The 27,527-nt window shown below is 52.8% G+C and overlaps 1 protein-coding gene across 23 annotated transcripts in view; it reads right to left on the bottom strand.

The window, feature by feature from the left end:
- PPFIA4 (PTPRF interacting protein alpha 4) overlaps positions 1-27,373 on the bottom strand; it is a 60,639-nt gene extending 33,266 nt beyond the window's left edge. For 11 of the 23 annotated variants that reach the window (XR_006061419.2, XR_003591024.3, XM_060395969.1 and 8 more), the window contains exons 1-13: positions 27,297-27,373; positions 12,066-12,679; positions 8,666-8,767; positions 8,139-8,303; positions 7,718-7,792; positions 7,442-7,531; positions 6,703-6,894; positions 6,279-6,425; positions 5,890-6,024; positions 3,974-4,057; positions 1,383-1,514; positions 1,007-1,069; positions 26-117 (exon numbers count right to left, since the gene is read on the bottom strand). Coding sequence is in view for 21 of the 23 variants with exons in the window: in XM_060395969.1 (XP_060251952.1) it covers positions 26-117; positions 1,007-1,069; positions 1,383-1,514; positions 3,974-4,057; positions 5,890-6,024; positions 6,279-6,425; positions 6,703-6,894; positions 7,442-7,531; positions 7,718-7,792; positions 8,139-8,303; positions 8,666-8,767; positions 12,066-12,299 (1,511 nt within the window). In the remaining 2 variants the exon portion in view is untranslated. Of the gene's footprint in view, positions 1-25; positions 118-1,006; positions 1,070-1,382; positions 1,515-3,973; positions 4,058-5,889; positions 6,025-6,278; positions 6,426-6,702; positions 6,895-7,441; positions 7,532-7,717; positions 7,793-8,138; positions 8,304-8,665; positions 8,768-9,378; positions 10,440-12,065; positions 12,680-27,282 lie in introns of those variants that run through there. The other 12 variants (XM_060395971.1, XM_042256865.2, XM_042256870.2 and 9 more) reach the window with 9 other exon arrangements.
- Between the last annotated feature and the right edge of the window lie 154 nt (positions 27,374-27,527).

Here is a 27,527-nt window from a genome sequence, read left to right as displayed (position 1 = left end):
AGCGTGCCTGGCCTCCTGAGCATACCTGGAGTGGATGCCATCCACAAATGGTCCTCCTTGACCCTTCAGTTGGTCCACCTCTTGGCGCAGTTTCTCAATCTCTTCAGACAGGCGGCCCTGTGCCAGGCAGACACACAGTAGGGATAGGGGCAAGGGAAGGGAAGAAAGGGGATAAAAGGACACAGAGAACAGCAGAGTTGGGGAGAAGCAGAAGAATGCACTGCAAAGTCCAAACCCAGGGGCCCAAGGCCAAGACCACAGATGACACCAGGAGAGAAGAGGTCCAGCTGGAAAACGAGTCGAAGGGTTGGTAGGGCAGGGCCAGAAGAGAGCTCTGTTTGGAAGGACTCGAGCAGAACACGTCTGCTGAGCCCTCCCTGCCGACAAAGGCATGGCACATAAGGCCGGGTGGCAGAGGGGTCCCCAGTGAACTCCTAGGCCTCACAGACATTGCTGGGGCACACACAGCGGTAATCCTCCTCAGACCACCAGAAAGCGAGAGCCTCCCCAGGTTTGCGTGCATGCATGCTCCGTTACTTCAGTCATGTCCAACTCTTTGCAACCATGTGGACTATAGCCTGGGAGGCTCCTCTGTCCATAGAATTCTCCAGATAAGCATCCTGTTGTGGGGTGCCCTTCTCCAGGGGATCTTCACCCAGGGACTGAACCCGTCTCATGTCCCCTGCATTGGCAGGTGGGTTCTTTACCACAAGCACCACCTGGGAAGCCCCACCCAATCATGTCAAGTCCGTCACTGGGCCCTGTCTCTCTGCTACCCACTCTCTGCCCTAAGCTTATGGCTCAGTTTCTTCTTTACAGGTGGGTGGTGATACATCCACTGTGACAGCCTTTAGTGAGGATTAGTGGGCTAACATGTGAACATGGACTAACAAACTGGCTAGCACAGTGCTGGGTTTGAGAGCAGCTACATGAAACACAGGTGTGTTCTTCCTGCACAGCAAGCTCAGCCCTCCCAGGCTGGCACGGCTGGCCAACAACTGGGTACCTTGTGATGGTGCTGCTCTTCAATCTGTCGCTGGGAGGTCTCCAGCTCTTGGATCAACGTGTTCTGGGGGAGAACAGCTGTGAGCCAAGGAGCCTCCCTCTCCCCGTTCTGACTCCAACTCCAGCTCTGGCCACGCTGTCCCCTCCAAGGACCAGCTGCGCTCAGCCTGCTCTCTAGTTCAGCCGCCCCTTGCCCACCCGATCTCCAAACCACCACCCCCACCCCCTAGCTGCTCTTTGCCTTCTCTGTCCACAGCCCACTGATGCAGCCCCATCCCACCTGCTCAGGGGGCTCCCCCCAGGCCTTTGCCCCCCTACCCATTTCCACCAGCTCTGTTCCTCCCAGTAACCTGACCACGAACAGCTGTCCACAGTACCTTCTCCTCCAGGGCCGCCATGCGCTCCCTGAGGTGGAGCTGCAGGCGCTCCTTCGCCTCAATAAGCAGCCGGTCCACCGTGTCTGACAGGCGCTTGTTGTGGGCTTCATTCATCCTCTCCTGCTGGAGCACCTGCAAATGCAGCCCACCTCACAGCAGGTCCCCGCGGCCCTCCCTCCACAGTCCCAGCCTCACAGGAGGCCCCCGCGGCCCTCCCTCCACAGTCCCAGCCTCACAGGAGGCCTCCGTGGCCCTGCCTCCACAGTCCCAGTATCACAGGAAGCCCCCAGGGCCCTCCCTTCACAGTCCCAGCCTCACAGGTCCCCGCGGCCCTCCCGCTACAATCCAAGCCTCACAGGAGGCCCTGCGGCCCTCCCAAAAAGTCGCAGCCTCACAGGAGGCCCCTGCGGCCCTCCCTCCACAGTCCCAGCCTCACAGGAGGGCCCTGCGGCACTCCTGCCACAACCCCAGCCTCAGGCCCCCGCAGCCCTCCCACCATAACCCCAGCCTCACAGGAGGCCCCTGCGGCCCTCCCTCCACAGTCCCGGCCTCACAGGCCCCTGCGGCCCTCCCGCCACAGTCCTAGCCTCACAGGAGGCCTCCGTGGTCCTGCCTCCACAGTCCCAGCCTCAGAGGAGGCCCCCGCGGCCCTGCCTCCACAGTCCCAGCCTCACAGGAGGTCGCCGTGGCCCTCCCTCCACAGTCACAGCCTCACAGGCCCCTGCGGCCCTCCCTCCACAGCCACAGCCAAACAGGCCTCTGTGGCCTCCCTCCACATTCCCAGCCTCACAGGCCCCTGCGGCCCTCCCGCCACAGTTCTAGCCTCACAGCAGGTCCCCACGGCCCTCCGTCCACAGTCGCAGCCTCACAGGAGGCCTCCGTGGTCTTGCCTCCACAGTCCCAGCCTCACAGGAGGCCCCTGCAGCTCTCCCTCCACAGTGCCAGCCTCACAGGAGGTCCCCACGGCCCTCCGTCCACAGTCCCAGCCTCACAGGAGGGCCCCGCGGCCCTCCCTCCACAGTCCCAGTATCACAGGCCCCCGCGGCCCTCCCTTCAAACTCCCAGACTCACAGGAGGCCCCCGCGGCCCTCCTGGAACAACCCCAGCCTCACAGGTCCCCGCGGCCCTTCCGACACAACCCCAGCGTCACAGGAGGCCCCGTGGCCCTCCGTCCACAGTCCCAGCCTTACAGGCCCCGGCGGCCCTCCCTTCACAGTCTCAGCCTCACAGGAGGCCCCTGCGGCCCTCCCTCCACAGTCCCAGCATCACAGGCCCCTGCGGCCCTCCCTCCACAGTCCCAGCCTCACAGGAGGCCCCCGCAGCCCTCCCGCCACAACCAGGGACTCACAGGCCCCCGCAGCCCTCCCACCATAACCCCAGCCTCACAGGAGGCGCCGCGGCCCTCCCGCCACAACCCCAGCCTGACAGGAGGCCCCGCGGCCCTCCCTCCACAATCTCAGCCTCACAGGAGGCCCCGCGGCCCTCCCTCCACAGTCCCATCCTCACAGGAGGCCCCCGCAGCCCTCCGTCCACAGTCCCAGCCTCACTGGCCCCCTGGGCCCTCCCTCCACAGTCCCAGCCTCACAGGAGGCCCCCGCAGCCCTCCCGCCACAACCAGGGACTCACAGGCCCCGCAGCCCTCCCACCATAACCCCAGCCTCACAGGAGGCGCCGCGGCCCTCCCGCCACAACCCCAGCCTGACAGGAGGCCCCGCGGCCCTCCCGCCACAGTCCCAGCCTCACAGGAGGCCCCCGCAGCCCTCCGTCCACAGTCCCAGCCTCACTGGCCCCCTGGGCCCTCCCTCCACAGTCCCAGCCTCACAGGAGGCCTCGCGGCCCTCCCGCCACAGTCCCAGCCTCACAGGCCCCCGGGGCCCTCCCTCCACAATCCCAGCCTCACAGGCCCCCGGGGCCCTCCCTCCACAGTCCCAGCCTCACAGGCCCCTGCGGCCTTCCCTCCACAGTCCCAGCCTCACAGGAGGCCCCGCGGCCCTCCCTCCACAGTCCCAGCCTCACAGGAGGCCCCCGCGGCCCTCCGTCCACAATCCCAGCCTCACTGGCCCCCTGGGCCCTCCCACCACAGTCCCAGCCTCACAGCAGGTCCCCACGGCCCTCTCTCCACAGTCCCAGCCTCACAAGGCCCTGCGGCCCTCCCTCCACAGTCCCAGCCTCACAGGCCCCCGGGGCCCTCCTTCCACAATCCCAGCCTCACTGGCCCCCTGGGCCCTCCCTCCACAGTCCCAGCCTCACAGGCCCCTGTGGCCCTCCCTCCACAATCCCAGCCTCACAGGAGGCCCCCGCGGCCCTCCGTCCACAATCCCAGCCTCACTGGCCCCCTGGGCCCTCCCTCCACACATCCAGGAAAGCACCTGTTCCTACTGTGGTTATGTGCCCACCTGGCCACTTCCAGCCTCTGGGGGCCCTCTCTCCAGTGCTCCTGCCCATGCCCTCAGCTCCTCCATGTGTCCGTCTCTGTCCTAGTTAGGTCCTTGTCCAGGTCCCAGTCTCCTCCTTTCCCTGTTCACAGACCACCCTGCGGTGCCACTGTGGGGCAGAGAGGGACACCAAAAAGTCCTGTCCGGTGCTCTCACCCGCGCCAGCTCTTGGTTCTTCTCCTCCAGCTGTCCCTCCAGCTGTCGGAGGTGCTCCTCAGTGCTGCCATGTCGCTCTTCAGCCTGGACGTAGGGATGGGTCAGTGTGGCTTGTCGATCACCCTTCCTCCTGCTCACGCCTCGCATCCCACGCTCCCAGGTGCCACAGCAGCCTTTGGGAGTTAGGGCCTCAGGGAAAAGTAAAGCCAAGCTCTCCACTTACCACAGCAGAGCATTCCGTCCCCACCACTGCCACCATTCCCACGTACCCTGACCCCTGCCGGAGTCCCCCACCCACACCTCCTCCTTCCCGCTCAGGGCTAGCCTTGCACTATCTCAGAGCTGGCAGCTCAAGAGACGGTAAATTCTCATGCTTCCAGAAAGAATGCCACTTGAAAGTATGAGCTGCCATAAATCTCTGTGCCTCTAGATAGGAGCACGGACTCCAGCCAGAGTTCAAATCCTGGCTCCCTCCCGTCCCAGCTATGTGACGTTGGGCAAGTTACTGAACCTCTGTGAGCCTTTGTCTCCTCCATTGTGATAATAGTATCTATGCCTTTTGCAAGGACCAAAGGTCATAATCCACGGTAAACACTTAGGACTCAATAAGTAGCCAACAAATGCTAGCCACGGTGATTACTTTCGCTGTTAAACCAGCCCTGGTAGAGTGGTCTTCCCTTCTGTTCACACATCGTCAAAGATGGGGACCTCACTGTTTCTTTTGACAGGTATTAAATATTATTACACAGCTTTTATTCAGGAAATCCCTTCTAAAAGTCCTTCTACAATGAATTCCTGAACACATTAATCACTCCACTCCAGCCCTTCTGGTCAGTTTTGGGAGTGATGAAACCTGACTGCTCAGCACCGCACACACAATGTCTTCTGCTGGACTTTAAACTCTGTTCTTCATTCCTAGGAGATGATTCCCGAAAGGCTTAGAGATCACCAAGTTCAATCCCATCATTACAGAGATGATGACTTCATCACAGAGATAAAGACAGAGACACCCAACTAGGGAGGAAGTGACTTTTCCCAGGTCACAGAGCCAGTCAGTGGCAGAAGTAAACCTGGGCCTGCGTGTGTGAGTCACAGCCAGGCTGGAGGCTCCTTCTGCAGAGCTCCCAAGCTGCCACACTGGCACAACGGCGAGCCTCTCACCTCCAGAGGTCTAGGGTCTGATGCTTACTAAATATTGGTTTCCTTCTCTTCGCTGCTTGAGGGAGTAGCTATGGTGATCCCACATGGGGCACCCCTGAAAGTCTCTCCCACTGTAAACACTCCTAAATTCTTCTGATTAAGCCACCACATGTCCATGCATCTACACAGCTCTTCCAGACCTAGGATGTTTTTAGCCATACACCTCCATAAAGTTAACTATCCTTTGGGTAAAATTATATTCCCTTTCATTTGTCCAAAAGTTGCAGCCTTCAAACAGCCAGAGGTGGTCCCAAGATCTAGAACGCTTCAATCTGACAAAAAATGAAATGCTTAGTCTAAACTCCCAGCCCCTTCAGAGATGTATAAACTCTGATCATATCTCCTCTCAAATTTCACTTTTCCAGAAATCAAAGTCCTATTTTTCCTACTTCAGATGCCCCAAAAAAGAAGTATTACTATTAATCATAATGGTATAAATAATAATAAAAATAGTCTGCATTGACACAGTTTTTCTACTTCTTAAAGTACTCTTTATGTTCCCTCATGGGGCTCACATCCCTGTGGAGGGATAAGGGCAGGGGTTACTCTTCCATCTGACAGAGACAAGAGAGTGTGCTTCCTGGAGCCATGCAATGAGCAGCAGCTTCCTAGCCCCAGCCCATCACACCTCCCCCTCTCTCCACCCACTGCCCGGCTCCAGGAGAGCTCAAGCAGCAGCGGTCAGAGGCAGATTCCCAGGCCCGCAGTCCACTTGCCTTGGTGAGGGCCGCAACTCTTTGGGCCAGCTCAGCCTCCACTTCTGGCAGCGTCTCGGCCTTACGCATCGTCTGCTGAAGTTTCTGCTCGGCTACCTCCAGTAGCTCCTGCAGATATCGGGCTTTCTCCTCACACTAGCAGAGTGAGGGGTGGGAAGGAGAGTCAACAGGGAGTACTGAAGCGTCCCCTACCCCCTGCTTCAGGACAGAGCAGGTGACAGGCCAGGGGTCATCTTTGTTCCTGGTTACCCAAAGACACCTGACTTCTCTCTCCCAAAGTGGCCTGCTGTACTTCAGAGGCTCTTGGGCCACCAGGGAAGGGTCAAGCATGATCTTCAGGACCACCAGGGTCGAGTACAATGCCCGCAAACACCAAATGCAGGAGTTACCTGGCGATGCAAGGATTCCTTATTGGCCAGCTCGTTCTCCAGTTTGTCGTTGAGGTCATGGACTGATGTAGCCTCACGCTGAACAGCCAGGTAGCGCTTCTCCAGGGTGGTGATCCGCTCCTCCATGTCCTCCTTCTGGGCTAGAGCCTGAGCAGGAGAGGAGAGGGTGCCGGGAAGGCCATGAGCCTCTTCCCGCCCCCACAGCAGAACGGCTGTGCCTCCTCCACACTCCCCTACCAGTTTCTGACCCTGACCCATCCCTGCCACCACTCCTCCCCACACAGGAGCCCCCCAAGCAATCAGTCTCACATTCCTCGGCCCTCGCTTGGCCCTCCCTCAATATCCAGGACATCCAACAGCTGCCTTCCTAAGTGCCAAAGGCCCGCACCCAGAAAGACAGCGTCAGGCCCAGGCCCCTGCTCACTTCCCGGAGGTCCCGCTGGTGTTTGCTGCTCAGTTCCTCCGACTTGATGAGGTCCCGGCGGGCTGTTCCCAGGTCCTCCTCCAGTTCAGCCACAGTTGTTGTCAGGGTGACCAGTCGCTCCCGGGCCTGGCTCAACTCAAAGTTCTGCTTCTCCAGAAGCTCCTGCAGCTCCTCAACCTGGCCCGAGTCCTCCTCCAGAGACAGGGAGCTCTCAGTCAGCCGTCAGGCACCCCCTCCCTGCCCTGCCCCGGGGAGAGGGGTGGAGGGACAGTACATCCAGAGCAGGCCACAGCTCTGCCCCAGCTCTAGAGCACATGTCTGGGAACACCCTTCATCCTCTGAGCTCCAGGACCTCACGCCAAACAACAATCAAACACCCTCACTCTCCTGTGTCTCTCTTGAAAAACAATCATTTCTAATTTTACCTGCTATTTCAGTCTCTTGTAACCTAGAGAGGGCCATGACTAGGGGAACAGAGGCTCAGAAAGAGAAGTGATCTCTTAGATGGCTCCTAACAATTCAGTTACATGCGTATCAGTGTACATACTGGACACTAAAAGAAAAACCTGCGGATTTCTTTGGAGATGGGGTAAGGGGAAGAAGGAGAGAGAGATGATAATCTTGGAGAAAGCTCCAAATTTAATTCAAGCAGTGGCTCTACTGCATGAAGGCAGGGCAGGGCCCATGCCCCCTGTCTGGGGTAAGACGTGCCTTCTCTGTGCAGCTCCCCGTGACCCACCTTCCACAGGCTTTTTGGTCCCAGCTCCACAGTCCCCTCATCTTCAGCCACTCCATCCCGAACCCCCGACCCCTGCTGTAGGGAAGACACCTGCGGGGAGTCAAAGAGAAGGGAACCTTCTAGACCTTCCAAATCCCCCACTTCCAAGAGAGAGACGCCTCCTGTTAGCTAACAATCTCCAGCTAAGACAGGAGCGAAAAGTCTGATGAGGACTGGAGTCGGAAACAGGTGTAACCCAGCCATGGCTTCCAGGTGAAAAGAGGGAAGATAGCTTACCTGCTGGTGGGCACACACCAGCTGTTCCTCCAAAGTGGTCACTCTCTCGAGGGCAGCCCGGAGCCGCTCTCGCACCTGCCCAAGGTAAGGGGAGATGGAGAAAGAAACAGAGACCCTCTGGACTTGAGCTGGAGAAGCCTGGGCTTGGTCTATCATCGCTGAGCATGAGGCAAAGAGAAAGACCTACCAAAAGGCAAATTTTGAGAGGGCACCTAATAGAAGGACCTGGAAATTGGACTAACGGTAGGAGTAAGCCAGTTAGGAAGCTAGGCGGCAGTTTTCCCTAAACAGAGGATACAGAAATCTCAGAGAAAGGATGCATGGAGGCTCCAGGGAAGAGACTGGGGGTGGACCAGACTGTATTGTATTGTATCCACGGTTGGACGGGGGATGGATGCAGGCTGTTGGCTAGCCTAGGTACCTTCTCATCCAGGGCCTTGTGGTGCTCAAACAGTGACTTGAGAGCCTTCAGCACCTCCACCTCACTGGAAACCCCTGATGGTGACTGAGCCTGACGCTTCACCACAGTCATCCTTAGTGACCGCTCATGGCGGGACACCAGGCACTCCAGATGTTCCAGAAGCAACTGGCAGAGAGAAGGCAAGGGTGCAAGGAAGGACTGTGAGCCTACGCCCCAGAGGCTATAAGCACGGTCCACACAAACACCCAGCAAACCCAAGTCCCGCCGTGTGTACCACTGTTGGAATGCTGTAATACTCCCATGCGGGTAAATGCGCGCTGCCCAAGCCTCTCTCTCAAGACCCTGACTTTCCCATGATCCCCTAAGTAGAGGTGACAAGCCTAGGACTCATGGCTGAACACACTGACTATCAGCCCAGAAGACAAGGCAAGAGGAGGCGAGGATGCGGCTGGGCGTGCTGGCCATGCTCCCTTGGTTATATACCCCACCCCCCAAAGCACAAACACACACCAGGTCACCCCACTCACCCTCGTGTTATTCCGCTCTGCTTTCAGCTCTGATATCTCTTCCTCTCTCTCTAGAAGCTGCTCCCGACACATACTCAGCTCCCGGGTTAAGGTGGTAAATTCCTGTAAATCCCCAAGCCCCCTCAGTGCTTGAGGATCCACCACTTACATAGTATCCTGCACGCCCAAGTCAGTGAGTGGTGGGATCCTGTCACTTGGCCCTTACTTCCACCAACTGTCCCCAGAAAAATCCCTACCCATCCACATGTGCTTAGTCGCTCAGTCGTGTTTGACTCTTTGCGATCCCATGGACTGTAGCCCGCCAGGCTCCTCTGTCCACGGGGATTCTCTAGGCAAGAAAACTGGAGAGGGTTGCCATGCCCTCCTCCAGGGGATCTTCCCAACCCAGGGATCAAAACCAGGTCTCCCACATTGCAGGTGGATTCTTTCCTGCCTGAGCCACCAGGGAAGCCCAAGAATACTGGAGTGGGTAGCCTATCCCTTCTCCAGGGGATCTTCCTGACCCAGGAATCAAACTGGGGTCTCCTGCATTGCTGGTGAATGCTTTACCAGCTGAGCCACAGGGAAGCCCTATCCATCCATACTATTAGCATATGTTTCTCCAGAGGGGAGAAGCATTCCAAGCACACGCAAGGGAATACAGTTGGATATGACAGTGAGAAAGTCACCAAGTGTGCTCTGTGATTCCTTCCTCCTCCAGCCACCAATATTACCTGATTATGCCCCCTCTCCCATTTTGCATTTCTGTTTCTCCAACAATCCAGTGACATTTCCCTGTAGAAGCGGGTGGAGGGGAGTTTCGCTTCTGGTTTGCTGTTAGTAAGGTCCAAACAGAGATTGATGGATATTAAAGAAGGAAGAGAAGAGGACTTTGAAGTGGTGTTCTGGAGAGCTCTCTTCTACTCCCTTCCCAGAGTTCTGCAAGTTACAGGTAGCGTAAGAAATGAGATGACTGAAGGGCCCACCCTATGCAGAAACAAGAGTGTACAGATCTGCTGAATCAGCTCTGTGGCTTCAGCTTTGGCTTCCAGGATCCCAGCTCACTCCATCCTGGGGCCTGATGCCAGGGCATTTGTCCTGGCTTTGCTGAATGCCCATGTAGTATCCCTTTGAGGGGGTCTTTTCCCACAATGGTAGGCCCAGACACTCTGAGAGACATTTTCAGCCCACTCTCCTCCATGAGGCCAAGCACAGAGGGTGAGAGGCTGGCCCCACAGACTCAGGCCTATCATATCTATTTATAATTAGACATCAACTAATTCCAGAAAGGTGTTTAGTTAACGGGTCCAAACTCTGTGGATGCTCAGGGTCTGGGAGTGACTGAATAGCGGCTACAGTCCCATCCCAACCTGCAGTCTCTCTCACACAGCACAGAATCACTACTGAAGGAAAAATTTCAAAGCAATCACCTCTTATCATTCCATATCAGGCCAAGGGGACAAGAGACAGAAGGAAGAGACAAGGGACACAGAGAGATGCCAGAGCCTAAGAAGCCTCGGATGCGGATCCTGCTCATGATTCCTGCCTCTCTCTCAAAGCCACGGGCAACAGCAGGCAAGCAGCTCCCATCCCGGAGGCCAGGCCTGGCCTCATGTAGCTTCACCATCCAGCTCACACACGTGTGCATGCACACATGCTCCCACACACACACCTGAACACTTGATGGCATGCCCCCAGCCCCTAACTTGGCACTACCAGCTCTCCCACCCTGTCCAGGCTCCGTCACTGCCTAGTCCACACACACCTGAACTCTTGATGGCATGCCCCCAGCCCCTAACTTGGCACTACCAGCTCTCCCACCCTGTCCAGGCTCCGTCACTGCCTAGTCTTCCCACTGCAGTGTGCCTCTTACTTCCCTGCCCAGCTCGTACCATCTGACACACTGATGCCAGGGTAATCTCCCAAAGCAGTGTTGTCTTCACCATTAAATACAAACTTCTCATCCTGGCTCCAGCTTCTCTCTCAGTTCCTTTCCAGACACCCTAAGACCTAGTTAGCCTGAGTAACCTGCTGTTTCCAATCACTAGTGAGTCCACACCTTCGCTCGGGGGCTCCCTCTTGCTCCCTCCAAACCCTTTGTCAACATCTGATTTTTCAAAGTCCATGGCAAAGGACACACTTCCTTGGGATCTTCCTAACGGAAGCCTTTTTTCTTCCACTGAAAACCGGAACAAACTACTGGGACTGCTGACCACCATGTACCAGCTCCTGTGTTGGTCACTGGAGACACAGTAGCAAGAAAGACATAATCCCTGCCTTTGTGAAGCTCCCAGGATCAACTCTCAGCTCTGCCCATTTGTAATCTTGGGCAAAATGCCGAACCTCTTTGAACGTCTAATCCGAAAGATCCCTCAAGGGCTGCCGTGAGGATCAATGATCTGGCCCCTATTTTAACCACTGATATGATTTTAACAGTCCTCTGGAGCCCCTCTTCTGTTCCTCCACACTCTTCCTGTCATTTGGGTTCTTGTCTATTTCCTTTTTAGTGTATGAGCTCCCTAGAGGCAGGTGGTTCCTTCATCCCAGGGCTTGTTCAGGGCTCCAAACACAGTGGGTGTAGGATGGGCCCATCTCTCACCCCAGTTCCTCATCAGGGCTCCATATTCCCATCTAGAAAGCATCATAAAGTGCCCTTGAGACACTTCGGAAGCCTGGGCAGGAACCTCGCCTGCTCTGACCTTTCTCCCCACGTGCGAGGGGCAGAGGAGCGCTCCAGCTCCTCAGGGCTGCCTCCTCCACCCCGGCAGCTCCCCTACTGGTAGGGCGGTCAGAAGTAATTCACCAGTGTCCTCAAGGCTGAGTTTCATCCTTTGTATAATAGAGGTGATGGTGATAATAGCACCAACTTCACAGTTGTGAGAATTCTGTGAGGGAAACCCCAGGCAAAGTGCTCAGCACACAGAACATGCCACTAAGGGTGACTATAATCGCTACTAGTTCTGTTGACGGAGGAGAGCAAGAGAGGTGTCACAATTCTGTCTATAACTGTCCACGGGATGCATCTTGTTTCATCCATGCGATGAGAGGTGAACTAGACTGTCTCTAAAGCTTCCGCCATCTTCGCTCTCTGTGATTCCCACCCACCACTTCCAAGAACAGACCCTGGTGAAGAGCAGCCGAGGGGAAGCGCCCTGCCCAGTACCGGCTGCCACCTGCTGGCGGCCTCGGCTCACTGCAGCTGGCCACTAAGGCGGGGCTTTCCTGTGAAGCCAGTTTCAGCCTGAGGCGCCCGGGAGAAACGGAAAGGTTTTACGAAACAAGGCGAAGGAGAGGAAATGCTCTGTGAGTTCCGTCTGTTGAGATGCTCACAGATGCAGAGAGCTGAGGGCTCAGAAGGTGTGGCTCCGCTGCGCTGGGCGAAGGGCAGGGGAGGAGCGAGATGCCGACCGGCAGGCCTTACCTGGGGGAGGGCAGAGTTAAGGTGGCGCTGGAGCTGGTCTCGCTCATGCAGGGCATCCTGGAGCCGGCTCTGGGTGGCCAGCAAAGTCTCCTGACTCTCCCGAAGGGACTCTAGCAGCTTCTCCCGCTCATCCAGCATGTTCACCATCAGCTGCTCAAAGTTGGCGTCAGCATCGGCTCCATGGGGAGGCCCCAGGGGGTCTCCCTCGTTGATTGTGGGCATCACTTCACACATGGTGGGGGTGGGCAGGGGACAGGGGAGTGGCTCACAGGGTTGGAAGCTCTGGGGGTCTCAGTGAAAAGGTCTCACAGTGGGCAGTACCAGGTGAGTGGAGAGGTGGGCGGGGGCTTCTCCAGGGCATCAGCTGCTCTCAGTCTGGAAGGGGCCTGGTGCCCAGAGTGCCCCTGTGAAACGGAGTGGGAGGGCCTGGTTTACGCTCTCGGGGCTGGGGCTGGGCACCCTGTGTCCCCAGACAAGGAGGAAGCAGCCGAGTGCGGCCATAACAGGCGGAGCAAGTAGGGCTCAGAGAGGACCCTTCCCTTAGACTGAGCACTGCAGCCTGGCAGAGTCCCAGCGGGGTCCACTGACAACCATCGTTTCTGGAGGGCCGTGGTCTGTTGGAGAAGAGACTGCTGTGAGAAGCTGAGCAGAGAAGGGCAGAGGAGGAAGCGTGGGTGAGGGCAGAGATCGCAGGAACCGGGACCAGAATGTGGGGGAGTGGGGGAGGAGCTGGGCAGGCCCCTCCCCCGGGTTTTCTCACTTCGATGGTGCCTACCTTAGTTCTCCCAGGAAATGCACATGCCCGCTGCTGCAGCTTTCTCCACCCCCAGCTGTCAGAAGGGCAGCCGCAGTGGAGTGGCTCCCCCACCCACATGGCTTGCTGGCCAAATATAGCAATGATTCAGTAAGTGGCAAGGGAGCAGCAGAAAGCGGCCAGAGTCCTCCCAAGTGGGGCTGCACAAGTGGGAGGAGGAGAAACAGGGTCCTTACCCCACCAGAGGTTTCTCCTCCACATTCAGGCCAGGGTGAGCACAGAAGGGGTTAAAGAGTTCTTAGTGGATACGAGTCCCACACAGAATAGACCACTGGGGTCACAGGAAATAGGGGCAGAGGAGCTCTTACCCTGACCCCTGGTACAACATGGCTACCTGGCAAGGCCCAGGCTGGACACTGGGGCAGGCAGAGAACCCTGATCTGCTCCATGCCCGTCATTCAGGAAGAATCTCTGGATCAAGTCATCCCCTACTCCTGAACCCTGGCAGACAGCAGGCTTCCACTCTGAACTCACGAACTGCCACCTATGGGCTGAAGCAGGGACTGAATGAAGTGAAGGATCGGTGACGGGGAGTGGGGAGGGTTACTCTCCTAGGGCAGGGCTTCCAAGGGGGGCCTCTGCTCATGTCTGGGAATCTTCTCCCTCCATGTCATTGCCCAATGCTAGTACTGTCAGAAGCCACCAGCTAGGGTGGTTAACACGTGCACAGCCTGGCAGTAACACCTTGAGTTTGGCACAGGGATGTCCAGCGGTCAGAGCAAAGGAAAGGGGACTGAGGAAGGCGGCCAACAGCTGGGATTTCCACCTGCCATCAGCTTCCGGTCTCCCTGCTCACTGCTGGAAGGCTACCACCTAATCAGTTTTCAGAGGAAGCTTCAGAGTCTTCAAGGCTCCTGTTCTAGGAGAGATGGGATGTGAGACAGCCAGCGCAGTGATAAGGACTCAGAGAAACCCCATAAATGGTGCTTTCCTTCCTTCCCTACCCCTTCTACATCTGGGAAACTCAGAGACAGCTTCATGTCTACCCCTCTGGTGGCAGACTGGGAGAGTCAGGGAGAGGACAGGCAGCATCTGGACCCAGTGTGAAGCGAAAAGTCAGACACAGGAAGTCAGACAGCCTGTGGCAGGGCAGAACCTAGCAGGGGAACCAAAAAAGGGCCAAGCCTCTTCTAAATGAATCCACCCTTACCGACCACCCTCGCTCCCCGCCCCCAGAATGGGGGACAGAAAATGATGCAGGGGAGAAACATGGGCCCAGCTGAGATAAAAGTCAGAGCACTAACTAGAGAACTCCCAAGTCCACCGCCACAGCCATTCCCAGAGGACCCAATAGTTCAGGCAGCACGTGGGTGTGCCCATATATGCACACACATGCCCACATATGGACGTACACTGGCAGACACAGGATTTGGAGCCTTAGGACATTCACGTTTCCAGACACAGAAAATGGATACAAAATCTGACCCAGGGAGCCCTTCTCCAAACTGGATAGCCACTGTAAAAGGTGGGATCCCACAAGGTGAAAAGTAGCACCCTACGTTGACCCGGTATCCCTGCTCCACAGAGTAGCTGGGAGCAGACAGGAGGCGCTGCTGCCCCAGTCCTTCCAGAGCAGTGGTCTCACTAATGCTAATAACAGCAATTCCTCGGACTCACTCACTCTCCTCACCTGAAACGCTCCACTCTGTGAGATTTAAAGGCCACTGGATTCCCTGGTGGCTCAGAGGGTAAAGCATCCGCCTATAATGCGGTACCTGGTTCTATCCCTGGGTCGGGAAGATCCCCTGGAGAAGGAAATGGCAACCCACTCCAGTGGGAAAATCCTACTCTTGCCTGGAAAATCCCATGGACTGAGAAGCCTGGTAGGCTATAGTCCATGGGGTCGCTAAGAGTCGGAAACGACTGAGCGTCCAGTGGTTAGCGGTTAGTGGCCCCACCATACCTCTCTAAGCTCATCAACAGCCAAGCCCAATCCCTTCCCACTCTCCTGCCCCTACCTGAAGAAGTGTGAAGCCAAAGAGAAGGCCAGTCTGGGGAAGGGGCCCCTGTGGCAAAGGCTGTGCTTTGGAAAAGAGCACAGTATGCTCAGGAGCACAGGGACTGAGCCCAGCAGAGCTCAGGCAGCCCTCAGTATAACGCACAGGAAGGAGCCCAGAGCTAGGACTCGAGCCCTGAGCTTCAGTTCTGCTACAGATTAGCTGAGTGATCCTGGGCTTGTCTTGACTTACTGAGACCTCTGCTGTAAGACAGAACCCACGACCCTTATTCAGTCCACCTCAGGGGGATGAGATCATAGATAAAGAGCCTGGAAAAGCAGAAAGCATTCCATGATTGTAGGGGCATTTGAATTATGTTAGTAGTGGGCACTCGATGGACGCGACTCTGAGTGAATTCTGGGAGTTGGTGATGGACAGGGAGGCCTGGCGTGCTGCGATTCATGGGGTTGCAAAGAGTCAGACACGACTGAGCGACTGAACTGAATTGAGTAGTGGGCAAAGGTGGGCCTGTGGGTGGAGTTTCCTTCTAGGAAAGGGGTTGAGAAGTTCTCAGGAAGGAAACAGGATCTCAGGCTGCCCACAGTGACGTGCTGGACATTTGGTCTGAGTTGGCCTACCGAAATCCTCCCAGTCATCCTGGCAACTGAGAAGCTGACTTTGGTACCATCATCGCTTCCCCAGGCTCCTTCCAAACCAAGAGCCAGGTAGCTACTCCACTCCCCCTAGCGAAATGGCAAACCACAGAGCAGGCTGAAGATGTGCCCAGAGGTGCATGGCAGGGGGATGCCTCTGAGATGACTGTCCAGGACTTCCTACGGCTGCCCCCACAAACTGCACTAGTGTGGTGAGCAGATGGGGGCTCAAGAACAGCCCTATCAGGACACCTGGCTCTTTCTGGTTCCATGGCCATCTTTAAATAGTGCAGTTATCATCTCAACCTAGCAGAAGCCTCAACTCCTGCACAATTTCTAAGTAATACTCACAGGTCAAAGGCTACCAACCCCTAAAGCAGACATGTGTGAGGAGCTGTGGCGGTGAGGAGTGTGGGCAGGCTGTGACACGACAGAGGAGTGCCCCTAACTGAGCTGATGTGTGTGTGTGAAGAGGGAGGGTCAGATGAAAACCAGGCCTCTGAGCTTAAGAATACAGGAGAGGCAGAGACTCTGAAACCTCTTTGGCTCCCTAAAAATCACCCCCATCTTTTCCTAACAAACAGGAGGGATAGGCGCTTGGATGTGATGCTCTGGTTGACCACACACACATACACAGGCTGGCTTCCCACTGCCCTGCCAGATGGCAGGCCCCACCATGGTAAGACAGCTCAGCAAGGGCAAAGCTACTGGCTTCCATAGAGGCCCAAGGGCCAGGGCAAAGCTTCCAGGAGCTGCGCCCAAGTGGAAGTGGGCCAAGAGCCAGGCAAAGAGGGAGCTTCAGGGTGAGAGCTCCTTCAGGGTAAAGAGGTAAAAAAGCAAGGTCAGATACCACTCAATTGGAGGAGGGGTGAAGACCTGAGGAAATGGGGGAGAATCACCTAGGAAAACAGTAACAATTATGAAAGCAGCTATGATTTATTCAGAATTTACCATGTGCCAGACATTGTGGCATCAGTTGACACATAGTAACTTTAATTCTCCAGTTCCTTGCAAGGAAGACACAATTCTTCTCATTTCACAGATTTGAGAATTGAGACAAGTCATGCAACAAGTCAAGTCTATGTAGCTAGTAAGAAGAGCTAGGATTCAATTCCAGTCTGTCTGACTCCAAAGAGGAGTAGAGGATGGAGGAGAGGGGAGTGAACACGACTCCTTCAGGCATCCTGTTTCTTCCAAGAAGCCAAGGCACTTGGGCCCCAGCCCCTTTCGCCAGGAGACGGCAGCCTAAGGGTTCGCTTGCCTCAGCACTCCTCTACCAACCCTCCTCTAGCCCGAGCGAAGGCCTGCACAGCAGGCACCATGGTCATGAGGCAGCCACGTCCCCACTGGAAGCGACCTGTCTGCAGAGCCTCATCCACCCCCTAAGCAGACCTCTCCCTCTCCCCCCTGGCTGGCTCTATACTGAGTTGTTTAAGGAGACTGCCTGAGTTTCCCACACCACTCCATCTTTCCTATTCCCACAGGAACTACAAAAGCAGACATTCTTCCGAGCCCTCAGCCGTCTCCCTCTGGGGCTTTCAGACACCATCCTCTCAGTGGAACGCAGTCCAGCTCCCCACCTCTCTTTTCCTCTCATGCAGAAGTCCATCCTCTCCCCTTGTTCCTCTTCCGATCCAGCTCAAAACCCCAAGAAGACTTGCCCCCACTCAGCCCCCTCTCCAAAGCCCCACCGAGCCACCTTTCCCTGCTACTCCTTGTCTCTGCTCACTGTTAAGCTCCCAGAGTCCACCTATTGCTCACGAGCTTCTAGCACCTCATCCAGCCTGCCTTAGTCTTCTTTCCGTATTAGTCTAAGGAACTTCTGATCACCCTTAAGCTCATCTTAAGCACCACTTCCCCCATGGAACCTTTCTGATTCCCTTCACACATAAGATTGGCCCTTTTACTGACCCAGAACAGTTTTGTCCTCTGTTTGTGGCACATCAACTCAACTGAAGACTCTAGAGTGAGAACCCTAACCTAATTATCTTTGGACTCTCCAACACTAACCGTGGGCCTGACATACACAGAGTTGAGTGGATACATGTGACAGAGTCATTCTAGGAAGTCCATTCCTGACCCACTTTAAAGAAGGGAAGTTCAAAATAGAAAAAACTTATCTTGCCCTCTAAAAAATTAAAACTTCTTTACAGCAAGATGGGGGCCACTCCTGCCTTAAAAGGTAGACTCTGGAGGAGGTTGATGAACTGGCTCCTTCACTGACCACTCCTGTGACTCTGGAAAGATACCTAATCTCTCTGAGCCTTGGTTCTCCATCTGTGAAATGGGGATGATAGTAATATTCACTTCAGATAGCAGATGTGAGAATTACTAGAGTTCAATCACATACACAAAGTGCTGACATCAGTGTCCATCAAACACTCAGTAAGTATTAATTCTTAGCATTTCAGGCTCCTGAAGCATCTCAAGGCTGAGCCCACTCCAAATACAATAAGAAAACTAAAAATCTGCATTAGCTAGAGGAAGCATTCCCAGAGGAAAAAACTTTTGGAAAAGCTTTATTGATACTTTCTCACTGCTGGTCACAAATCCTTTCAAAAGCATCCGGTTCTCTGGGTCTCTAAAGGGCCAGCAATGAGACTTCCTCTCTCTGAGCTTCAGGTTCCCAAATCTGGGAAATAAAAGTCATAACATGTAACACGATCTAGTGATCTCACAAGTTGTCATGAGGGTCTAAGGAGTTAAGAGACATGAAACTGTTCTGAGTATAAAATGCTGCTCAAGCACAGGTTAGCACTGACTGCCAGCTTAAGACACTCAACTTCTGAATGCTGGCATAGTCAGCTGACACAGGAAGAGGCTGCTCCATCTGACAGGTTCCCCTGGGCCCATACCTGTGAAGCCCATCTCTCCAGCTGCTCCACAGGAGTGAGTTATAAGCCACCTCTTACTAAAACATGGCCTATTATTTGGGTAAGCAAAGAACTTTCTGTCCAAATCAGGACAGTGAATGCAGGCACTGTTAACAACCGCACCAGGACACATATAAAATGCCACTGCCTCAGGCGTGTCGAACCACATGGTCACTCTCACTGTCACCACCCAGGGGGGACTAACGGCAGAGGCTGGGGCAGAAAGGAGGCCTGCAGGTCTCTGTACATCTCCAAAACAGCCCACTTCTAAAGTAACCACAGTTACAGCTGTCACAGCTATCCGTTTAAATTAAGCCAGGGGTTTGCCAACTGGGCTTTTTCATAGAGTACCTTCGGGGCAGCCTGGCATGAAAAAAAAAAAGAGGAAAGAGGTAAGACAAATGCAAAGGGCTCTGAACTCTTTTCTTTCTTTAATCTCATCAACTCCAAATCTGTGAATTTTACTGGATTTCTGATTAAGGTTTCATTTGTATCAAAGGGTTCCAAGTCTAACAAGAGGTTAGATCGCTGGTAGGTGTTGTCTACAGAGACCTCTGCTAAAACAAACATTCTCTCAGAGGCAGCACATCAGTGCAACAGAACAAGGGCCTGGGAAGGCTCCACAGGACACACTGGGGGCCACATGCTAAAGGCCTAATGGTGGCGCTTCAGTTGCTCAATCATGTCTGACTCTGCGACCCCATGGACAATAGCCCGCCACACTCCTCCATCCATGGGATTTCCCGTGCAAGAATACTAGAGTGGGTTGCCATTTTCTTCTCCAGCGGATCTTCCTGACCGAGGGACTGAACTGGATCTCCTGCACTGCAGTTGGATTCTTTACCGACTGAGTCACCAGGGAAGCCCCAAATGTCTAATAGAGATCACTTATTTACAAAAGTTAAGATAGGCTGCACCACTGAACATAGCGCCTGGCTTTGGCTGAATTTACATCATAAGTACAGTAACCCTAACCATCTTCTGCTAATCAGAGCCACTGATGAACACATATATGTCCCCAGTCAGCAAAGAAGTAGGGAGCTGCCACAGAGCAGAAAACAACTGTCCAGGGGTAATACGGAGCATCAGAAGGGAGTACTGTCAGGTGCTGGGGTGTGAAAGATCCAGAGCACACAGGACTGCCCAGAGAAATGTAGGCACAATAAAAAGTGTGCACTGCAAGTGGTCACACAGGTGTGTGGGGGGCGGGGGTATGTGCATACACAAAATAGAATATGGGGGGGGGATGTGTATTCACACAACAGACTAAGGGTACAGCCATGAGAATCTGTGGTGTCAATGTGTAACCCTGAAAGAGATATGTGCTTGTGTGTATGTGTGTGTATGAGTATGGTCATGAGAATGGGGTCCTGAGTGCATGTGCAGGAGAGAACATTAGTGGGCATGTAAAATGGTGAGACTGTGTGGATGTGTGTGATCACGAGTATATGTCAGGGCTCATGACTGGTCATGAAAATACATGTGTGATGCAATCCTGAGAGTGCACCTGGGAGTCATGAGAGAATGCACGTTCATGAGAGCACGTGGCTGCCGTGAGAGCTTTGCATGTGTGCAGGATCGTGAAAGCATGTTGCTGATCATGAGAGAGTATAAGCCTATATGTAGTCTTGAACTTCTGTGAGAATGTATGAGAGGGAAAGGAGGGAAGGATGAGAATAATAATGAAGGAATAAAAATCGTATTTGTTCATGTGCTCTGCCCCAAACAAGGACGAAAATTTTAGGGTACTCCACAACTGGCCTAGTGTGAGTTCAAGTCAAGGAACTAGGCTCAGCCCATCTTTCTACTTACCAGCAACCATCAGAGCTTCACTGCCTAGCCTCCCAAGCCCATGGCATTAGATGGCAGCAGTCACCCACTAAGTCTTCCAGAATGCTCACTCCTGACGGAAGAGCGCAGGCCAAACTCCTTGCCTGACCTTCCTCTTAGCAGCTATCCTCGAAGCCAAACATAGGGAAATCTTCCACAGAGTGGTGAGCGAGGCCGTGTGGCACTGGAGTGGTGAATGGCTGAGAGGAGATACCCCATGTCTGAGGTAAGAGAAATCCCGGTAAGACAGTAGGCACTGAGAGAGGGCATCAGAGGGCAGACAGACTGAAACCACAACCACAGACAACTAGCCAGTCTAATCACATGGACCACAGCCTTGTCTAACTCACTGAAACTAAGCCATGCCGTGTAGGGCCACCCAAGACGGACAAGCCATGGAGAGTTCTAACAAAATGTGGTCTGCTGGAGAAGGGAATGGCAAACCACTTCAGGATTCTTGCTTTAAGAACTCCATGAACGGTATGAAAAGGCAAAAAGATACAACACTGAAAGATGAACTCCCCAGGTTGGTAAGTGACCTGTGCTACTGGAGATCAGTGGAGAAATAACTCCAGAAAGGATGAAGAGACGAAGCCAAAGCAAAAACACCACCCAGTTGTGGATGTGACTGGTGATAGAAGCAAGCTCTGATGCCGTAAAGAGCAACACTGCATAGGAACCTGGAATGTTAGGTCCATGAATCAAGGCAAATTGGAAGTGGTCAAACAGGAGATGGCAAGAGTGGATCTCAACATTTTAGGAATCAGAGAACTAAAATGGACTGGAATGGGTGAAATTAACTCAGAGGACCATTATATCTACTACTGTGGGCAAGACTCCCTTAGAAGAAATGGAGTAGCCCTCATAGTCAACAAAGAGTCCGAAATGCAGTACTTGGATGCAATCTTAAAAACGTCAGAATGATCTCTGTTCATTTCCAAGGCAAACCATTCAATATCATGGTAATCCAAGTCTATGCCCCGACCAGTAATGCTGAAAGAGCTGAAGTTGAACGGTTCTATGAAGACCTACAAGACCTTTTAGAACTAACACACCGAAAAGATGTCCTTTTCATTACAGGGGACTGGAATGAAACAGTAGGAACTCAAGAAACACCTGGAGTAACAGGCATATTTGGACTTGGGGTATAGAATGAAGCAGGGCAAAGGCCAATAGAGTTTTGCCAAGAGAACGCACTAGTCATAGCAAACACCCTCTTCTAACAACACAAGAGAACACTACACATGGAAATCACCAGATGGCCAACGTTGAAATCAGATTGATTATATTCTTTGAAGCCAAAGATGAAGTCAGCAAAAACAAGACTGGGAGCTGACTGTGGCTCAGATCATGAATTCCTTATTGCCAAATTTAGACTTAAATTGAAGAAAGAAGGGAAAATCACTAGACCATTCAGGTATGACCCAAATATGACCTAAATCAAATCCCTTACAATTATACAGTGGAAGTGAGAAATAGATTTAAGGGACTAGATCTGATAGAGTGCCTGATGAACTATGGAATGAGGTTCATGACATTGTACAGGAGACAGGGATCAAGATCATTCCCAAGAAGAAGAAATGCAAAAAAGCAAAATGGCTGTCTGAGGAGACCTTACAAATAGCTGTGAAAAGAAGAGAAGTGAAAAGCAAATGAGAAAAGGAAAGATACCAATTTGAATGCAGAGTTCCAAAGAATAGCAAGGAGAGACAAGAAAGCCTTCCTCAGTGATCAGTGGAAAGAAACAGAGGGAAACAACAGAATGGGAAAGACTAGAGAGCTCTTCAAGAAATTTAGAGATACCAAGGGAACATTTCATGCAAAGATGGGCTCATTAAAGGACAGAAATGGTATGGACCTAACAGAAGCAGAAGATATTAAGAAGAGGTGGCAAGAATACACTGAAGAACTGTACAAAAAAGATATTCATGACATCAGATAATCACGATGGTGTGATCACTCAGCTAGAGACAGACATCCTGGAATATGCTATCAAGTGGGCCTTAGAAAGCATCACTACGAACAAAGCTAGTGGAGGTGATGGAATTCCTATTGAGCTATTTCAAATCCTGAAAGATGATGCTGTGAAAGTGCTGCATTCACTATGTCAGCAAATTTGGAAAACTCAGCAGTGGCCACAGGACTGGAAAAGGTCAGTTTTCATTCCAATTCCAAAGAAAGGCAATGCCAAAGAATGCTCAAACTACCGCACAATTGCACTCATCTCACACACTAGTAAAGTAATGCTCAAAATTCTCCAAGCCAGGCTTCAGCGATATGTGAACCATGAACTTCCAGATGTTTAAGCTGGTTTTAGAAAAGGCAGAGGAACCAGAGATCAAATTGCTAACATTCATCGGATCATCAAGAAAGCAAGAGAGTTCCAGAAAAAAACATCTATTTCTGCTTTATTGACTATGCCAAAACCTTTGACTGTGTGGATCACAATAAACTGTGGAAAATTCTTAAAGAGATGGGAATACCAGGCCACCTGACCTGCCTCTTGAGAAATCTGTATGCAGCAACAGTCACAACTGGACATGGAACAACAGATTGGTTCCAAATAGGAAAAGGAGTATGTCAAGGCTGTATACTGTCACCCTGCTTATTTAACTTATATGCAGAGTACATCATGAGAAATGCTAGGCTGGAAGAAGCACAAGCTGGAATTAGAGATTGCTGGGAGAGATATCAATAACCTCAGATATGCAGATGACACCACCCTTATGGCAGAAAGTGAAGAAGAACTAAAGAGCCTCTTGATGAAGGTGAAAGAAGAGAGTGTAAAAGTTGGCTTAAAGCTCAACATTCAGAACTAAGATCATGGCATCTGGTCCCATCACTCATATCAAATAAATGTGGCAACAGTGAGAGACTTTATTTTCTTGGGCTCCAAAATCACTGCAGATAGTGACTTCAGCCATGAAGCTAAAAGATGCTTACTCCTTGGAAGGAAAGTTATGACCAACTTGGACAGCATATTAAATAGCAGAGACACTACTTTGTCAATAAAGGTCCATCTACTTAAGGCTATGGTTTTTCCAGTAGTCATGTATGGATGAGAAGAAAGTTGAGCACCGAAGAATTGATGCTTTTGAACTGTGGTGTTGGACAAGACTCTTGAGAGTTCCTTGGACTGCAAGGAGATCCGACCAGTCCATCCTAAAGGAGATCAGTCCTGAGTGCTCATTGGAAGGACTGATGCTGAAGCTGAAACTCCGATACCTTGGCCACCTGATGCAAAGAGCTGACTCATTGGAAAAGACCCTGATGCTGATTGAAGGCAGGAGGAGGAGGGGATGACAGAGGATGAGATGGTTGGATGGCATCCCCGACTCACTGGATATGAGTTTGGGTAACTCCGGTATTTGGAGATGGACAGGGAAGCCTGGTGCACTGCGGTCCATGGGGTCGCAAAGAGTCGGACATGACTGAGTGACTGAACTGAACTGAAGATCATCTCTATCATCCAGTGCCTATGCCTACCTCCACTCCTGCCCCTACCTGGAATTGTAGGTTCTTATTTGAAAGGTTCTCTGGGGCCATGCAGGCCAATCTTCCATGCTGGAAGTGAGTTCCTCCCAAAATATCCCTGACAGGTTAGTCTTTCTTTGATTATCCTTCAGGAATAAAGAGCTCACTACTAAATGAGGAAGCCCTCATTGTCCTAAGGAAGCTTTTTCTTAAACTGAATGGAAACCTATCTCTCCTTTAAAATGACAGTTATCTATCAAAGGACAGTGGCTATGAAGTCATATCAGACATGCATTTATGAGAATAAATTTATCAGAATAAATAAAACTACACTGGCTGGGCAAAGTGAGCAATTGTTGTTGTGTAGCTGTTAAGTCATGTCATGCTTTTTGCAACCCCATGGACTGTAGCCTTCCAGGCTCCTCTGTCCATGGGATTTCGCAGACAACAATACTGAGCCACCAGGGAAGCCCAAGTGAGCAACAGAGGTCTCTCTGAAAACCAGCTATTTTCATCAGAGACTTAGCAACAAAATCATACTTGTAACTAAGTACTCTTTTAAATCACTGTATACATTATACATTTTTATAATTACTATATAATGTGTACTGTATCTGTACATTAGTATTATTATTCAGAGATATAAACCTAAACCACCTACCATGGTTTATGGGAAATTTAGGAATTTTCCCTTCACTGATTATAGAATCTAATTCCTCCACTAATGTAACATCACTGTATTGGGTGCCCAGAGGATCTTCTGCTCCTGGTTAAAAATATCTAGTTGCAAGGCTTCACTGAACCCAGGGGATCTGCAGACAGACCTCTTTAATTCAAGTCAATGATTACTATGAGTAGATTCCCATTCTGCAGTAGATTACTTTTTGTTATGGATACAAAAGGCAAGTAAGATACAATCTAAACCCTTAAGAAATTCACAGCCTACCTGGAAGAAAGGAAGACATATGGAGTAGCACGTAATCAACTATTCAGTCTCCGGCACATCCTGGGCTTCAGCGCTGAGCACCACCTGCAGTGACCACTGAGCTCACCAGTGACGGTTTCTCCCCCAACTCTGGGAAGGAGGCAACCCCAGCCAAGGCCTCTCGACCCCTGACTGACATGCAAGATGCTTCTCTGGACTAGAACGGACTTCACTTGGGGGAACAGAAGGTGCTTGAGGGAGGTAGGGCTGCAGCTCCCAACACTCTCTGAAAGCAGAGCCACGAGCTAGGCAGCCATCATGCTTCTTGCGTGAGTGGTGAGCCAGCAGCCCAGATCCTCAGGCTCTGCCAGCCCTGGAGTTTCATATGAGCCTGACTTAGAGCTCTTTCCCTCAATGCTATTTCCCCATGACATTCTCAGTTTCCACAGCCCCCTCCCAGTTCAGCAAATTCCTCTAGAAGGACCCCCTCTCAGAGTCTGCCCAGCATCAGTACCCCTCTGAGTGCTCTTTACTCTGGTGGCTATTTCAAGTGCCACGCTTCTGGGAGCCAGCACCGCATGCCCCCCAGAGCTAATTATAATTAGCGAGCTAGCAGCCAGAGGGGGACATATGGTGACTTCAAGTGGCTGCAATATATATTTGTCCCTCCCTCTGACCCCACTCCCTCTCCTCTTTCTCCCAATTCCCTACTCAGAACCTAAACTCTGAGGCAGCTGCCTGCTCCCTACCAACTCCTCCTCTCCAGCACACACACACACCACACATAACTCCATACCACTTAGAAACCACACCTTGTTTCTATATCAACTTATCCAAGGGCATATAGCCACAGAGTACAGCCAGAGTATCCCTGGCACAGAAAGACTTCAGTACTCTCCCCCATATTCTAAAGTCCCATTGGTCTCCACCTCCCTGGCCCTGCTCAGTTTTCACCATGCTTCACTGCCCCCAAAGCTGACTACTCTCCCTCTCCCCTAGCTCTCACCCTGCTGTCCTCAGTGGCTCTGAAAGGACCCACAAGCAATCCCTGACAACTATTTCCAGCTCTAAGATTTCAGTAATCAACCTAGAGAGGGGACCCAGCATCCTGGCTGCCTGCCCTTCCCTGCCTATCCAATCCCTCCTTACCATCCAGCTGCAAGACCTCCCTTATACATGCCACAGTTCTGGCATGATGCCAAGCTCAGCAGCACATGCCCTGATGCCACTGGATGAGATTTCCTTTTCACATCCCCACCCCCATCCCACACCCATCCTTCTATCTTTTAGAGATGGCGTCTCTCACTGTGGAGGGTGCCTAGTGTATTCTTGGCCTTCAATAACCATTGTGCCGTTCATTGTCTCATTATCTCCCGGTACCTCTTAATCCAGGCAGCCTCCTTACATCTCAGGGCAAAGTCCTAGAAAACAGCCAAAAGAACTCATTCGAACACTTCCTTTTTAAGGTAGCTTTCCTTGGGACTGCCTGGCTAATTATTAGTGGCAGAGGGTGGATAGGCTGGAATCCAAGTAAGACAGTTATTTAAAAGGATGTGGGCCCAGATCTTTTCATAATCCAATAGGAGTGTAACAAAATTGGTGCTGGCGGTGGAGGAGGAATGGATCTGTTAACAGGGTGTCTGCTGTGTGTGCCTTTCAGGTGCTCCATGGCCCTAAATTGCCTTCAGAAGACTTAGCACCTAGCAATGGTGTCTGGCATTACAGTAGATGCCCAATTAATATTTGTTGTATGTTGAACAAAGTACTAGGTACCAGTTCCAACTGGGAAGATTGAGGGGAGAACCCAAAAGGGGCTACTAAGATCCCACCAGGAGAGGATCTCCATGCTAAGGACAGCCTCCTCCTCAACAACTTGCTCACCAGAGGACAGCAGTCTCAATACCCCTACCCCTCTACCAGCATACTTCTCCTTAAAGGTGACATTGGCAACCCCTTCTCAAAACAAAACAAAAAACCCAGCCACATCACGTTTCCAAGTCCTTCAACCAGACCTCTCTTTTCCCACTCACAACCAAACTGTACTGGAAAATATCTCAACTGCGTAGTGGAAAGTCAATTCCCCACTCCTACTCTCTCCGCTCAGGAATTTCTACCCAGCCCTATTTTATGGTTGCGCCCATCCTGAACCCCACCTTCAACAGACCTCCAACTGGCTGCTCCTTCCACTCCACCGCCCCTGGCACTGCAGAAATGTGGGCATCTCTGGCACAACCTGAGACTGGCAGTTCGAGGAATGGAGAGTGAGCAATATTAAGAACGGCTGATATGAGCAATGTGGGAGGGGATAAGAACCCCTGAAGAACGAAGACAGTACCCCTTGTGCCAAAGCAGCGGAGCTGGCCCCGGCGCTTCTCTGACTCTTCTGCATGGGAAACGGGGGCGCGGTCCACCCAGCTCCCCCTGGGAGACTTGCCAACTCAGACTCCCCGTCCCGAGCTGATGGAGCTGAGGGCGGACTCCAAGCACTCCCCGCAAATCGGGCATCGTCCTCTCATTCTCATCCTCAAGGGCACAGGGCACTGCAAAGGCTGGTGAGGGGCAGCAGGAGAAGTATCTACCGGAGACACGTTTGAGTAAAAGGTGCTGTTTCCCAAGAACCGCTAGACTGAGACCTCCTTCTCAAACTGTGAGGGGAGCTGGAGGTGGGAAAAACAGGAACCCCTCCCGCACCCTGGGCTCTGGAGTCTCACCTGCCTGCACTCACCGAAGGCCGGGCAGCTTGGCTCTGCGCAGGAAGCCGCCCCGGCCTGGAGGCGCCGGACTTGTCCTCGCGAGCCGAGCAGGCGCGGAGGCAGCCGCAGCCCCCCCGAGCCGAAGCGCCCCGCCCTCTCCCTCTGCGGACGGCCCCCGCACCACCTCAAGGGCGGGGCTGACCGGCCCCTCGAGGCCACGCCCCCTCCGCGGCGCTCCCTCCCTCGTGACGTGGAGCCGCTTG

The sequence above is a fragment of the Ovis aries genome, chromosome 12, assembly GCF_016772045.2.
Source record: "Ovis aries strain OAR_USU_Benz2616 breed Rambouillet chromosome 12, ARS-UI_Ramb_v3.0, whole genome shotgun sequence".
NCBI lineage: Eukaryota > Metazoa > Chordata > Mammalia > Artiodactyla > Bovidae > Ovis > Ovis aries.
The sequence above is the reverse complement of the archived record's forward strand: the minus strand, read 5'-3'. Positions and strand labels throughout refer to the sequence as shown.